Source organism: Choloepus didactylus, chromosome 4 (assembly GCF_015220235.1).
Source record: "Choloepus didactylus isolate mChoDid1 chromosome 4, mChoDid1.pri, whole genome shotgun sequence".
Lineage (NCBI taxonomy): Eukaryota > Metazoa > Chordata > Mammalia > Pilosa > Megalonychidae > Choloepus > Choloepus didactylus.
Window position 1 is genome coordinate 166,761,602 of NC_051310.1, and position 16,567 is coordinate 166,778,168.

Consider the following 16,567-nt stretch of genomic DNA (forward strand, 5'->3'; position numbering starts at 1 on the left):
ACTATTGAGTCTGATGTTAGCTATATATTTTTTCATAAATGCTGTTTATCATGTTGAGAAATTCCCTTCTACATCTAATTTGTTCAGTGTTTTTATCATGAAAGGGTGTTTGGTTTTGTCAAATGCTTTTTCTCCATCAGTTGAAATGATTGTGTGGTGGTTTCTTTTGTTCTATTAAAGTGGTATATTATATTAATTTATTTTCTTATGTTGAACCACCCTTGCATTTCTGGGATAAATCCTATTTAGTTATAGCATATAATCTTTTTAATGTGCTCTTGGATTTGGTTTGCTGTATTTTTTGAGGATATTTATATCATTATTCATAAGAGATATTGGTCTGTACTTTTCTTTTTTTGCGGTATCTTTGGCTTTGGTATCAGCTAATGGTGGCCTCAAAGAATGAGTTAGGAAGTGTTGCCATCTTTAGAATGGCATTTTAAGGACCGTCTTCTCTGGTTTTAAAAAATGTGCTATCTTCAGAATCTGTTGATATGTCCAATGTTAGAGACTTAACACTTTCTGAACTTTTTTCTGCATTTTGTATTTTTTCAGTCTCCTGCTTTGTCATCAGTGTACCTCCTGCTGCTGATAATCTTATTTTGCTTTTCTATTTTGTGTCTATTAATCTGCTGTGAATTAGGAAACCATATGGCAGAGACCACTTTTAAGTTGTTCTTTTGGTTAGGTTAAATAGAATCTGTAGAAAAACCTGAGATGCTCCTCATACAAATGAAACATATTTTAGTGCAAGGGCTTTGTAATATCTTTTTGGCTATTCATAATCCTTTTTGCCTCCTGGATTTTTTTTTTTAATTTCAGTTCTGATGATGAGGTGATCAGATGACCAAATTCTAGGTCAGTTAATACTCTTTGCCAAAATTATATTTGCATGTGGATGTAGCAAATCTGGAATGCCCCATTATTACAAGTCAGTCATAAAGAAATGGACTATTTCTAAAACTTAGAGGTTTCTGTTTTGATTACTCTAGCTTTATAATAAATTTGGAAATTGGAAAGTGTAAGTCCTCCAACTCTGTTCTTTTTCAAGATAATTTTGACTTTTTGGATTCCTTTGTCTTTCCATATGACTTTGATGATTTCAATTTCTGCAGTAAAAGTTGTTGGAATTTTTACTGGGATTGCGTTAAAGCTGTCAATCCCTTTGTGTAGAATTACCATTGTGACAATATTAAGTCTTCTACTCTTTGAAAACCAAGTATCTTTCCATTTATTTAGGCTGTCTTTAATTTCTTTCAGTAATGATTTATAGTTTTCTGCATAAGTCCTTTACAATCTTGATTACCATTATTTTATTCTTCCATATTTACTATATTTACTATTTTTACTGTTTTATTCTATTTGCTATTTCATATTTACTAGTTTCTGTTGTAAATGGAATTTTTTCCATTGATTTCCTTTTTAGATTGTTCGTTGCTGGCATACAGAAACACAGCTGATTTTTGTATAATGGTCCCACCTTTTTACTGAATGTTTATTACCTCTAAGACTGCTTTCTTTGTAGATTCCTCTGGATTTTCTACATACCAGTCCTCATCTGTAAATAGGTATAGTTTTACTTCGTCCCTTCCAATTTGGATGCTTTTTATTTCTTTTTCTTGTTTAATTGCTCCAAGTAGTACTGCCTATACAATGTTAAATGGCAGTGATGACAGCAGGGTATCCTTGTCTTGTCCTGATTTTAGGGGAAAAGCTTTTATTCTTTCACCATTGAGTATAATGTAGCTGTGAGTTTTTCATATATGCCCTTGATCATGTTGAGAAAATGCCCTTCTATTCCTTGTTTTCTATTTGTTGTTTTCATGTGTTTTTTTGTTTTATTTATATGCTGTCGTCTACTGATTGATTTCTTTTCTTTGAACCAACTTTATATATTCCGAGGATAAATCCTACTTGATTATAGTGTATAATTCTACTGATTTGTTGTTGGATTCAGTTTGTTAGTATTTTGTTGAGGATCTTTGCATCCATGTTCATACAATATTGGTCTGTAATATTCTTTTCTTGTGAATCTCTGTATTGGCGTTTGGTATTATGATGAAGCTGTCCTCATAAAATGAATTAAGAAGTTGTCCCCAACTAAGGGAAAATGTGGAAATATTAAACTTTCCCACCTGGGGAATTCCTAATACTCTCAGAGGCATTGGGGACTACCAATTTAATAGTCCAAGCCCTTGATCTTGGGACTTACCCTTATGAAACATATTCCTGGAAAGGAGAAGCTAAGACTACTTATAATTATGCCCAAGAGTCATCCCCAGAGAACCTCGTTTGATGCTCAGTTGTAGCCTCTCTCTCTTAAGCCATCTCTACTGCCTTTCCCCCTACATGGGACATAACTTCCAGGGATGAGCCTGGCCCTGGGATACAGGGATTGAGAAAGCCTTCTTCGACCAAAAGGGGTAAGAGAAATTAAACGAAACAGAGTTTCAGTGGCTGAGAAATTTCAAATGGAGTCAAGAGGTCATTCTGGAGGTTATTCTTATGCATTATATAGATATCCCTTTGTAGTTTTTAGGTATTGGAATAACTAGAAGGACATACCTGAAACTACTGAACTGTAATCTAGTGGCCTTGATTCTTGAAGATGATTGTATAACTATATATAGCTCTTAAAGGTGTGACTGTAATTATGAAAACCTTGCAACTGACACACTCATTTCCAGTGTATGGACAGATGAATAAGGAAACAAAGACAAAAAATAAATAAATAATGGGGGGAGGGGAGTAAGGAGTATGGGATGCTTTGGGTGTTCTTTTTTTATTTTTATTCTTTTTTTTTTTTGGAGTCATAAAAATGTTCAAAAATTGTGGTGATGAATGCACAGCTATATGATGATATTATGAACCACTGATTGTACACTTTGGATGATTATCTGGTATGTGAATGTATCTCAATAAAATTGCATTAAAAAAAGTTCCTCGTCTTCATTATTTTTTGGAAAATTTTGAGAAGGATTGATGTTAATTTTTTCTTAAATGTTTGCTAAAAATTTCTAGTGAATCCCTCTGGTCCTGGTCCTGTCTTTCTTGGAGGTGCTTTTGATAACTATTCAATCTCTTCACTTGTTATTGTCTTTTGAGATCTTCTATTTCTTCTTGAGTCAGTGTATGTAGTTTTTCTGTTTCTTAGAAATTTGACCATTTCATGTAGGTTATCCGTTTTCTTGGTGTGCAGTTGTTCATGATATCCTCTTAACCTTTTTTGTTCTGTAAAATAGACGGTAATGTCCCTACTTTCATTTCTGGTTTTTGTTATTTGTGTACTCTCTCTTTTTTTCTGTCAGTCTAAGTAAAGGTTTGTCTGTTTTATCTTTTTAAAGAACCATCATTTCATATATTCTCTCTACTGTTTTTCTATTCTGTATTTCATTTATCCCTCCTTTAATCTTTATTATTTCTTTCCCTCTGCTCACTGTGGGTTTGGTATACTATTCTTTTTCTAGTTCCTCCAGGTGTGAGGTTAGCTTACTGATTTGATATCATTCTTTCTTTTTTATATGAGGATTTAGAGCCATTAATTTCTCTCTGAGCACTTTGTTGCATCCCATAAGTTTTGGTATATTGTGTTCATTCTCATTTTTCCTCAATATAGTTCCTAATTTCCCTTTTGATTTTTTTCTTTGACCCGTCAGTTTAAGAGTACATTGTTTAATTTTCACATATTTGAATTTTCCAGCTGTCCCTCTGGGTTTCTGATTTCTAGTTTCATTCCTTTGTGGTCAGAGAAGATATGATTTCAATTCTTTAAATTTATTGACATTTGTTTTATGAATACTGTATGTCCTACCTTAGAGAATGATCCATGTGCACTTGAGAAGAATGTGTTCTCTGCTATTGCTGGATGAAGTGTTCTATATATGTCTACTAGGTATTGTTGGTTTATAGTATTGTTCAAGTCCTCTGTTTTCTTATTGATCTTTTATCTAGATATTTTATCCTTTATTGAAAGTCATGTGTTGGCATCTTTTGCCATCAATATAGAACTCTTTATTTCTCCCTTCGAATCTCTTGATACTTGTTTAGCTGTATTGTGGCTCTGTTGTTAGATGCATATATATTTATAATTGTTACCTCTTCTTGAGGAATTGACACTTTTATCAAAAGTGTTCACCTTTGTCCCTTTTAACAGTTTTTGTCTTGTCTATTTTCTCTGATATTTATATAGCCACCCCAACTCTTTTGATTACTATTTTAATAGAATTTTTTTTTCCTATTCTTTCACTTTCAACCTACTTGTGTCTTTGAATTTAAGGTGAGTCTCTTGTAAAAAGTAATGGGTCGGGAGTCGGGCAAGATGGCGGCATAGAGAGGAGTGGAAGCTAAGTAGTCCCCCTGGAACAACTACAAAAAAACAGAAACAACTAGTAAATAATCCAGAATAACTGCGGGGGGACAAACGAGACCATCCACTCATCATACACCAACCTGAATTGGGAGGAATGCCTGAGAACACAGCATAAAATCTGTAAGTAAGACCCCCTCCCCCTTAGCCCGAGCTGCGGAGCCGCGTGGTGCCACAGAGAAGCTCTCTCCCAGCAAGCGAATACAGCTCAGCTGAGCTCCAACTGAGGTTTTAAGTAGCAAGCGTGAACTGCTCACTACAGGTACGCAGCCCCAAAAAACAGACAGAGGCTTTGGGTGACGACTGACCTGGGAGAGCCGGAGGGTTGCCTTGGACTGGGTCTGAAGGGGGCTATCTGTTTCTTTTTTGGCTCAGTGGAGAAAGCCCCAGTCATTTTCAGTTTCCAGGGCTGTGACTCTGGGAAGGGTGGAGACTCCACAAGCAGAGAGCGAGACCATTGAAATGCTCATGACCTCCACCTGGGGGGTCTGTCTTCTCTAGGAGGGAAGGGGTGGGGCCCTTTCCATTCAGAACCAGACCCCAGAGCCTGGGGGAGCAGGGCCATACCTCCTCACACCAGTCAAGAATTATAGGCTAACAGGCGTCACCTGCTGGGCAGAAAAGCACAGTGACCCGAGGCATCAAAGGGTGGAGCAGTTTTCTAAGACACACCCGCAGGGAAATCAGATACTGAATATTTCTTCCCTCTGGGACCTGAGCCTGTTCTGGTCTGAGAAAACCCAATTTCGATAACCAAGGAAACCATGCCTAGACAACAGAAAATTACAACCTACACTAAGAAAAACAAAGTTATGGCCCAGTCAAAGGAACAAACATACACTTCAACTGAGATACAGGAATTTAAACAACTAATGCTAAATCAATTCAAAAAGTTTAGAGAAGATACTGCAAAAGAGATAGAGGCTGTAAAGGAAGAACTGGACATGTATACTGCAGAAATCAAAAGTTCAAAAAACCTGCTAATAGAATCTATGGAAATGAAAGGCACAACACAAGAGATGAAAGACACAATGGAAACATACAACAGCAGATCTCAAGAGGCAGAAGAAAACACCCAGGAACTGGAGAACAAAACACCTGAAAGCCTACACGCAAAGGAGCAGATGGAGAAAAGAATGAAAAAAATATGAGCAACGTCTCCGGGAACTCAAGGATGAAACAAAGTACAATAATGTACGTATCATTGGTGTCCCAGAAGGAGAAGAGAAGGGAAAGGGGGCAGAAGCAATAATAAAGGAAATAATTAATGAAAACTTCCCATCTCTTATGAAAGACATAAAATTACAGATCCAAGAAGCGCAGCGTACTCCAAACACAAGAGATATGAAGAGGCCTACGTCAAGACACTTAATCAGATTATCAAATGTCAAAGACAAAGAGAGAATCCTGAAAGCAGCAAGAGAAAAGCAATCCATTACATACAAAGGAAGCTTAATAAGACTATGTGCGGATCTCTCAGCAGAAACCATGGAGGCAAGAAGGAAGTGGTGTGATATATTTAAGATACTGAAAGAGAAAAACCACCAACCAAGAATCCTGTATCCAGCAAAGCTGTCCTTCAAATATGAGGGAGAGCTCAAAACATTTTCTGACAGACAATGAGAGACTTTGTGAACAAGACACCTGCCCTACTGGAAATACTAAAGGGAGCACTACAGGGTGATAGAAGACAGGAGTGTGTGGTTTGGAACACAATTTTGGGATATGGTAGCACAACAATGTAAGTACACTGAACAAAGGTAACTATGAATATGGTTGAGAGAGAAAGATGGGGAGCATGTGAGACACCACAAGAAAGGAGGAAAGATAATGACTGGGACTGTGTAACTTGGTGAAATCTAGAGTATTCAACAATTGTGATAAAATGTACAAATATGTTCTTTTATGAGGGAGAACAAGCAAATGTCAACCTTTCAAGGTGTTAAAAATGGGGAGGCATTGGGGGAGGGATGCAATCAGCATAAACTAGAGACTGTAACTAATAGAATCATTGTATTATGCTTCCTTTAATGTAACAAAGGTGATATACCAAGGTGAATGCGGATAAGGGGGGCGGATAGGGGAGGCATGTTAGACACTTGACATTGGTGGTATTGTCTGATTCTTTATTCTACTTTAAGGTTATTTTTCCTTTTGCTGCTTCCTAGCTGTCATTTTTTTTGTTTCCTCTTTCTTTTGCCTCTCTACCTTCTTTGACTCTCCCTCCTGCCTTGTGGAAGGAATGTAGATGCTCTTGCTTAGTATGAGCAGAATGTTCAATTAGGATGAACTTAAATGTTTGGAAATGAACAGGGGTGTTGGTAGCAAGATGTGAGAATAACTAACAGTGCTGAATGGTGTGTGAATGAGGTGGAAAGGGGAAGCTTAGAGTCATATATGTCACCAGAAGGAAAGTTGGAGGTCAAAAGATGGAAATGTATGAAACTGAATCCTGTGGTGGGCAATGTCCATGATCAACTGTACAAATACTAGAAATCACTTCATGAACCAGAACAAATGTATGACAATACAATTAGAAGTTAATAATAGAGGGGCATATAGGGAAGAACTATATACCTATTACAAACTATATACTACAGTTAGTAGTATTTCAACATTTTTTCGTAAACAGTAACAAACGTACTATATCAATACTAGGAGTCAACAATTGAGGGGGGTTGGTTAGGGATAGGGGAGGTTTAGAGTTTCCTTTTCTTTTTTCATCTTTCACTTTATTTCTTGTCTGGAGTAATGAAAAGTTTCTAAAAATTGAACAAAAATTAAGTGTGATGGATGCACAGCTGTATGAGGGTACCCAGGGGCAAGTGATTGTACACTTTGGATCTTTGGATAATTGTATGGTATCTGAACAATCTCAATAAAAATGGAAAAAAAAAAAAAGTTATGGGTCATGCTTTTTAACCATTCTGCTAATTTAAGTCTTTCAGTTTATTTTTTTGTAGTGAACCTTCTAGAATTCCTTACCCGTTTCCTTCTCTGAATGTTTTTCTGGTATCTTCTTTGTGGTTACTACCGTGACCCTTGAAGTTAACATCCTAAATCTCTAAAATCTTGTTTGGTTAATATCAGCTTAACTTTGATAGTATACACAAACTATGTTCCTAAACCTTTACCTTTACGTAGTTTTAACTGGGTCACTTTTTTATATATCATGAATACAAAAACCATTGATTTATCATGACTTTGTATGCATTTGCATTTTACATGCAATAGGAGTAAAAGGAAAAATGGAGTTACAAACCAAAAATACAATGATACTGGCATTTATATTTACCCTCTTCCTCCTCTTTGTAAAGATTGGGTAATTTCTATTGATCTATCTTCAGTTCAGTGATTCTTTCCTCTGTCATTCTGCTCAAGTCTATTCAGTGGGTTTTCTGTTTTTTGTTTTTTTGTTTTTTGTTATTGTATTTCTCAGTCCCTCCACTTAGCTTCTGCTGACACTGCTGGCAGGGAGAGGGGCTCCTTGTTACTGCTGAGCAGGGAAGTCCAGGTTTCCCACTTGGCCTCCAGTGGCATGTTTGGGGCCGTGGTGTTTGGTTGGAGTAGGATGTTTATTATCAAAAAAATTTTGTCTTGCTAGGCTGCACTTTTCCCAGTCCTTTGACTAGAGAAATCAGGCTTTTCTTGCTGCTGCTGTTTTTTCGATGCCGATGGATGTTTCTGGGTTGTGGTCTTGTCCATTGCCCAGTCCAAGATTTTTTGGAGGCAAAAAGGAAACCCATGGAACTCGTTGCTGTGTCATTCTTCAGGTCCCAAGGTCCCTAGGCATTCTACCTTCTTGTCTTCATGATTCAGTCTTATGTTTGTTTTCTGTATATTATGTTCAGGGTTTTTAGCTTTACTTGGTAGGAGGAGTAGGGAGACATGTTCTACTCATTGTCTAGAACTGGATGTCTTAAATGCTCTAGTATAAGTAGTTCATTAAGAATGTATTTAGAAATGAAATGCTCAAAAAATATTTATTCTTGAAATATTTTATCACTATGTTTTTCTGAGTCACTAAGTTATACTTAGTTGTACTTCAGATTGAGTACAATTGTCATGTGTGTGTGTGTGTGTGTGTGTGTGTATAAAAACATGTATATTTCTTTATTCTGTTAGGGTTATGTACTGAAGGACTCTACCGTGTTAGTGGAAATAAAACTGATCAAGACAACATTCAAAAGCAGTTTGATCAAGGTAGGAATATAATTATATAAAATAAAATCCTTTTTTTAATTGTTTTCCTTATTGGAATTTCATGGTAGGAAAATTAATTTTTATTCGAAAATCTAAAGATGTGGATGGTAGGGGTGGAAAGTTTGGGGGTGAAATTAGAAGTAATATGTAGAATAGATATTACAATCAAGGAAAATTGAGAGCTAGTAGAAGTCTGTGGACCTTATACTAGCAACAGAGTCATTGATTACTTAGGTCTGGGTACTAGGAAATGATAATAGGAAGTATGTAGTATCAGAATAGAAGTATGTAGTACAAAACTTCTTTAATATGTTTGCAATTGAAGATGACAAGAAGAGGCAGTCAAATCTGGAAAATACTGTATATTTTTTATAGGTGTAAAAATGAAGTACTGAAAAACAAGATATTCAATATCCAGGCAAAGTCCTTCATAGACCCAGAAGGAATGGAATGCAGCAAATAGGTTTTGTTTTAGAAATGATACACTTTCTTAACCTGAGACTGCAGGGAGCATTATAAAACAAATATTTTGAGCAAGATTAGTTATTTTAATGCCCATAGACTTTTACTCAGTTTCTTCCTGTATTTCATATCCATAACCCAAAAAGCTATCTAACAAATCCAGACTGTGACTAAATCCATCAATCCATCACCAGAATTAGAAAAGCAATAAATGGACTTAACAATGGATCAGTCAGTGTCTTTGTATGCCATGGGGAATTCTTATTTGAACATATTTTTTTTTTATATTGGGAAAACTATTAGGAGTTAAAAAAAAAAAAAAGAAAAGAAAAGGCTGGATGCCCTACTCAAAGTAAATTCTTAACGATGTCAAAAAATGTAAATATAAAAAGTGAAAACCATAACTACTACGGAAAAAATGAGTATTTTTATAATATTGGAGTAAGGAAAGGCCTAAACTTGATGAGAAACCTACAAAGCATGAACTAGATGATAAGCTGGGCTGCCCAAAAATGCAAAAATTCTGTATGAGAAGATAGTTAAACATAATCAAAATCAGGAGACAAACTATAAACTTGGGGAGGGTATGGAATACTTATGCTAGATTAAGCAGTTCACGTCAGAAGAAAGCAGCTAACAAATACATGATAAGATATTCAGCCTCTATCAGTTGGAAATAAAAAAAAAATTGTGTTTCTATCAGAGTGAAAAAGTTCGTTGGGTTATGGCAAAGGCAAATAGGTGTCTTGTACACTTGTTTGGGGGTGCCTTTTGAGAGGCACTTGGTGAATATAATACATAGTTACTAGAGAAAATGTACTGCTATGATTTTATGTTTGAGAAGCATATTAAGATATGCTTAATATATCTTAAGATATGCAAGAGTATTCATAGAGCATTGTTTGTAATTTTAAAAAGGGGTGGGGAGTGGGAACTTTTTCTGTCTGTAAGTAGACTACTAGGTAGCTGTGTCAAATGAAGATTTGTGTGCATTGAAATGGCAAAACTGGCGAAGTATTGTTTGAGTGCTATACATAGGCCTTTTAAAAATGTATATATTATGTTAAAAAATGTTTGACTTTATGTTATTGAATTGGTGCAATTCCAGTAATTGAAGACAGAGTAGTAGTTAATACCAGGGCCTCTTGAATTAGACTTCCTGTTTTTGTTTCGTGGTTCTTACTGTTTTTTTGCTCCAGGTGAGTTAATCTTTTTAAATCTCAATTTCTTCATCTTTAGATGGGCATGATAAAAGTAATTTAGGAATAATGAAATATTAAATATGAAGAATTTTCTGTTGGAGTTATCACATAAAATGCCTATATGATACCTCATACAAGGAATGTAACCTAAGGAAATAAGCTTTAATACTTGAAAGTGTTTATCATAGTATCTTTATAATATTTTAAAATGAAATAAATCTAAATGTTCAGAATAGAATAGTGTTTGTAAATTGTAACATCTGAGGTAATATTTTATAACTATTAAATTGTTTATTATGGCAAAATATTACTGATTGGTAATTCTAGGTTAACAATGTGAGTTCTTAGTGCTGTTGGAATATTTCTGCAAGTTTGAAATTATATTACAGTGGAATGTTACCCTGCAAAAACAAAATACTTTTAAAAAAATTGCTTGTGAAGTTTATAAGAACCTTGGATAATGTTTAAAAATGGAATCAGATATAAAATGTATATATGATTTGGCTTTTATTTTTAATGGACAGAAAAGGGCTGAAATGAAACATGCCAAAGTGTAAACAATGATTACCTGTGAGTGATGGGGAAATTTACAATAAGTAGAACAAGTGACTTTAATATGAAATTTGTCTTTAGGATACAACTGCAGTTCCATTCTTTTTTTTTAAATCAGAACTTAGCTGCTAACTTTTAAAATTTGAACTGTTTGATATGAAAAATTTAAGTATAAAGTTTCAAAGGTCTAAATTAGAAATTTTATGTATAATTCCTACTTTTTGTTTTCTGTTTCCATTTGGCTTCTTTTAAATAGCTTATGTAAACAAAATAAGTGTATAGGTATTACTAAAAGTTAAAATTTTTCATATATACATAAGCCTAAAAGGTTTTTATTATAACAGAAAATACTTCTTAATTTGATTTTGTTTTCCCTGATCTGTGTTGTTTACTTGAAATTTATGGGTTTGTTAGCAGACTTCATAGTAAAACAATGATGTCCAATAAGAAGACTTAAATATCTTTGGGTCTTAGAAACACCTGTTTGGCTTATTCTTCCTATAATAAATTAACATTTTATTATATAGACTGTAAGTTCAATTTTTAATTTTTGCCTTACAGATCATAATATCAATCTAGTATCAATGGAAGTAACAGTAAATGCTGTAGCTGGAGCTCTTAAAGCTTTCTTTGCAGATCTGCCAGATCCTTTAATTCCCTATTCTCTTCATCCAGAGCTATTGGAAGCAGCAAGTAAGTATAAATCTCCTGTTTTGGAGGGGAATGATGGTGGCAGTTTTTGGATATTGATTGCTAAGTGTTAAAATTAGTCACACTCTTGAATAAAAATTCGGCTCTTCAGAACTTGGTTTCTTAATGGTATTTTCCTCTAAATCTAAATAAAATCAGAACCTCTGGGGTTGGCACCCAGGGATATTCAGTTTTATCTGACCTCCTAAGTGACTCAAATGCTCCTAGAAGTTTGAGGATCATTGTACTTAGAAGTTTGAGACTTGTGCTTTTAATTCGAAATCAAAGACATTATAAGAAAATTAAATAAACCCCTCAAATGAATGCATCTGTAGTGTACTTAAGTCAAATATTAACCCAAATATGGTCTACACATGTGTATTTAAACATTTTTAACTCAGGTTTTTTCTGGAATAAGTAAGACAGTAAATGGATACTTAATTCAGTATTTATTCCTACTTTGCCATCATTCATCCACATGTTTCCAGTAAACAGATACTCATTTGTTATTTAGGTAATGAAACAGTCTATTTGGAAATTATACATTGTAGTAGCTAGTTAATCCTCAATTTGTCAATAGCTAAAATTGATGTCATTTTTTAATATTTCTATTTACTATTTCCTTTTGATTTTAGGTCATCAGGCTTCTCTAACGTGAAACTACTTTTTATAGTTTGACTGTCAAAGTTCATGGTTAAATTGTTTTTTATTAAGAACTATTTCATTATGTTGTCTCAAGATATAGTTGCCTTATATACTGTCTTATGTAAACTGGAGAAATTGTTTAATTGATTTGGTTTGAGGGCTGATTTAGAAGTAATATTTGGCAGATGAGAATTTATTAGTACTTGGTTATACAACTATAAGGAATTGATATGTTCAGGTTTTTCCTTCGGGAAGAATGAAATGAATAAGGAAGAGGAGGAAGACACTCTCTTCTCTTCCATTTATTGAAGTACCACATTTCACTTATCCTGTTTCGTAATTTGCATAAATTTGGAGAGTAAGTTCAATGTATATACTGCCTGAAAAGAAAGATTTTTGATAATCAAAGTAAGATTATAAATAAACATAGGGTTGATCCTTTAAATCAAATATCAGCAAACTGGACTACAGGCCAAATTCAGCCTGACACCTATTTTTGGAAGCTTTGTGAACCAAGAATAGTAAATGATTGTGCAAAATCAAAAGAATAATATTTCATAACGTGAAAATTACATGCAATTCACATTGCAATGACCATAAATAGTTTATTTTATTGGAACACAGCCACATTCCTTTGTTTACCCATTATCTACGACTGTTTTTATGCTACAGTTGCAGTGTTGAATAGTTGCGACAGAGACCATGTGGCTCACAAAACCTAAAATATTTGCTATCTGTAGCTTGAATATTAAGAGCCTAATATTTATTAAAAGTCATGAGCTAATTCTAAATCAGTATCTAGTTATGTAAATTGCATAAGTAAAATTGATAATATACCATTTCCCATTTTATTGGCACTGAGACACTTTGATATTTAATGATTGACATTACTTACCAAAAGGCTAGTGTAATAGATAGTGACAACCAATCATATTCTGTTAGTTTAAGTTACTTTTAAATTTAGATATTTTTAGTATGTTCTTTATAACATTTTCTTTGTTTTTGTTTACCTGTCCTAATACGCTTCAAACATACTCTTATGGTCTCTCATAGTAAGCGTAGCAGGAAGCATCAGATATTTCTGAAATTAAACTTTAAAGTTATAATTTTCATGAATTCATTACTTTAATTTTACAGAAACCCCAGATAAAACAGAACGTCTTCATGCATTGAAAGAAATTGTTAAGAAATTCCATCCTGTAAACTATGACGTATTCAGATATGTAATTACACATCTAAACAGGTATTTTTACTTTGTTTTGTTTTTTGCAAGAAAATGTACCACACATTTCAAGCATGTAATTTTATGAATTGGGTATTATAAGGTAGAAAAAGGGACACTAATTTAAACATATGATTCAGTGTTTGGTCCACTAATGGTAATACACTTAGTCCAGATAATATTATTTTTTCTTGATTAAAAAAAAAATCAGATAGTTCAAAGACATATGATTGGTTTGTTATGTATAATGATTATATTTAAATTTGTAATGATTATATACATTTTCTTTTTTTAATCACACTTATGCTTTGACACTTCTCTTATATAGAACCTTAGAATTTTTGGTATGAAATGTCAGTTAGATAATTAGCCAAATCAACTTATTTGGAGTTGGGAAAATTGAGGCTTAAAGAGGGAAATAGTATGCCCAAAGTCACACAATTAATAAGTGACACATTTATGACTGGAAACCAGGTCAGTAGTTTGATTTCCTTTTTCTACTATGTGTTACTTTGGTGTGTTCTTTCTTGTTTCATTTGGATATTCCACACAATGGAATTTTATCAGAAATTTGAATTTATATTACTATCTAACCTAGTACCTGAAATGCAGGACACTAATCCTGTATTATTCTAATATTCCTAAATATGTTGAGCTTCATGTTCATGCTTTTTTCTAAAAAATTCTCTTTCCAGAACTTTTAGTGAGAGAGAGACAGTATTGTATAATGGTTAAAAGCTCAGACTAGAGTCATACTGACTTGCGTTTGAAATATCACGCTAGTTCTATGACCTTGGGCACATTACTTACCCTTGCCAAATCTTGATTTTCTCAACTATAAAAATGAAAAGAATAACACCTCATTTCTGAGGACTGAATGGGATTATTGATATTTGCACTAATTTTTCAAAAGTCTACTCATAATATTTTCTATTGACATTTTAATGAACTGAAGTTTGTTTTTTTAAACTAATAAACCCTCAAGGCCCAAACAAAGTTTGAAGAAAATTAACCAATGTTTAAAATTTTATTGTTGCTGTCCATGTAGTATATAATCATACTAGCATTTCTCATAGCTTTTCCTTAAAGTCTCCTTCCCTGAAAAAACACCAACATACATAGTTTTGCAGTCTAAATAGTGGAATTTCCTCTTTTGAAATTACACTACCATGAGAGTGGTTGGTGGTAAGATAAAGATGTGCATAGGGTGCTATAAGAGACCTTACCCAATATGGAGTGTTGGGATGATTTGTGAACATGTCATTATTGTCTCTTCTTATCAAACTGCCAAAATACGATTTGGATTTCACTAAACAAGGTAGGGAGAGGTTTCAGAGGGAAGAGCATGTTCAAATGATCACAGTGCTGACCCACTATGTAACGCCATGTCACAGAACTATAATAGGTTCTGGTGGTACAACAAGCACAGACAAAAGCACATTTGATGAATTCAGGAGCAGTAAAGAAGCTGGGAGTGAGCAGAGTGCAGGATGGGTAGGGTTTAAGAGATGAGGTCAGAAAGGGAAGGGACAGTGTCAGATCATATAGGACAGTACTACTCAAGAGTGTGGTCCATTGACCAGCTTTGGTCCTCAGAATGTTTCACTGACAAGATAAGGAGATTGCTTCAGAATATAAATCACTTGTGTCACTAAGCACACTGTTGAGTTCAGCTGCCCTTTTTTAGGGGGGCGGGGGGAGGGGTGAGCAAGATTTTATCAATGAAAGAAGTATTGCTTGGTTTATATTCTGTTACTCTGAGTGATATGGAAAGCTGCTAGAGAGTTGAGCAGAGGATTAACATGATCAGACATATATTTAAAAGTAGTCTTCATATAGCCATAGACGGGTAAGTCCTCTTTGTACCCCGTTATTCTTGTAAGTGAACCAAGTATAAGCTTCATGGAGCTTACCTTCTAGTATAAGAGAAAAACTATAAACAAATAATTGTATACTGGATGATTGACAAATTGCAAAGATTGCGAAACTAGTCATTTATTTACTCTTTGTTAATATTCTCTCTCACCTACCACATCCTATGAGTTACCATGTCAAATAGTTTTTTTCTCCTAATTATGTTTCCATTTTCTGTCATTGCTTTAGTTCAGGGTTTATTATTTTTCATTTAGGGAACTCTTAATTGATCTCTCCCTGCCAATTTCTCCCTCCTGATCCTCACTTGATCCTTAGGCTTGAAAGATCCTTCTGTAAAGATCACTTCCAGTTAAATTAATAGCTCCTTATTTTCTCAGGATAGTATCCAGCTCTTTTAACACTAGGTGGTTTGGTTTTAACTTTTTCCGTTACCTTTCCTTTCCTCCTCTCACCACCGTATATATACACACCAAGTAAGCTCCAACTATATTGAACTAATAGCAATTAACACAAGTTGTGCCTAGTCCCTCATCACATCTTAATATGACTGCTCAGAGGTTCTCAAAATATGGCCCCCAAATCATCAGCATCGCCTGGGAACTTGTTAGGAGTGCAAAATTTCAGGCACCATCCCAGGCATAATCAGAAACTCTGGGTAGGCCCCACCAATCTGCTTTAACAAGTCTTCCAGGAGGTTTTGATGTAAATCACTGTTTTGACTGAATTACTTCTTTTTACCATTCTTCCCATGACCATCATCCTTGACTCAGCTCAAAAATTACTTCTTCAAGGAAGCATTTCCTGTCACCTTCATCTCAAATTGGTTTAGTACCTTTCCTTTATAGTTTTTGACTTTCAGTTAAACTTGATACCCATACCCCTTGTCCTTCAACATTGTGAGTATTTTCAGAACGTAGCACTTAAATACTACAAGAAACAACAAACTGGGCCTAGTACCTTCCCAGTGGATTTCAATAAAAGGTTGATTGTATTTTGAATATTTTAATTTTTAGGCTCTTTTAACAACTAGTGATGACTTTCACCACAGAACGTATGTTTTTAGCCCACATTTTTTTACCTCAGCTTCAGTGCTTTGGTTTCAATCAAAAAATTTTTTGATCTGTACATTTAAGTATAAGATTTTCCTGCTACCTGAACACTTCTGGACTATTTCTTTAGTGTGTAATGAAGAGGTTGGATAAAATTCCTAAGATCCCCTCTAATTGATTTTGGGTTATAATCCAAGATTTGCCTCTTATTTTTCTTGTTTATTATAGATGATGGTAGAGATGCTTGCTCATACGTTTAAAAGACTGGATTCAAACTAGTTAATAATGTAAGATCATTTGT

At 34.4% G+C, this 16,567-nt stretch overlaps 1 protein-coding gene across 5 annotated transcripts in view; it reads left to right on the top strand.

Moving 5' to 3' along the window:
* ARHGAP5 (Rho GTPase activating protein 5) overlaps positions 1-16,567 on the top strand; it is a 64,773-nt gene that overhangs the window by 44,104 nt on the left and 4,102 nt on the right. For all 5 annotated transcript variants that reach the window (XM_037834772.1, XM_037834773.1, XM_037834770.1 and 2 more), the window contains exons 4-6: positions 8,492-8,569; positions 11,347-11,478; positions 13,258-13,363. In XM_037834772.1, the coding sequence (XP_037690700.1) occupies positions 8,492-8,569; positions 11,347-11,478; positions 13,258-13,363 (316 nt within the window). The remainder of the gene's footprint in view (positions 1-8,491; positions 8,570-11,346; positions 11,479-13,257; positions 13,364-16,567) is intronic.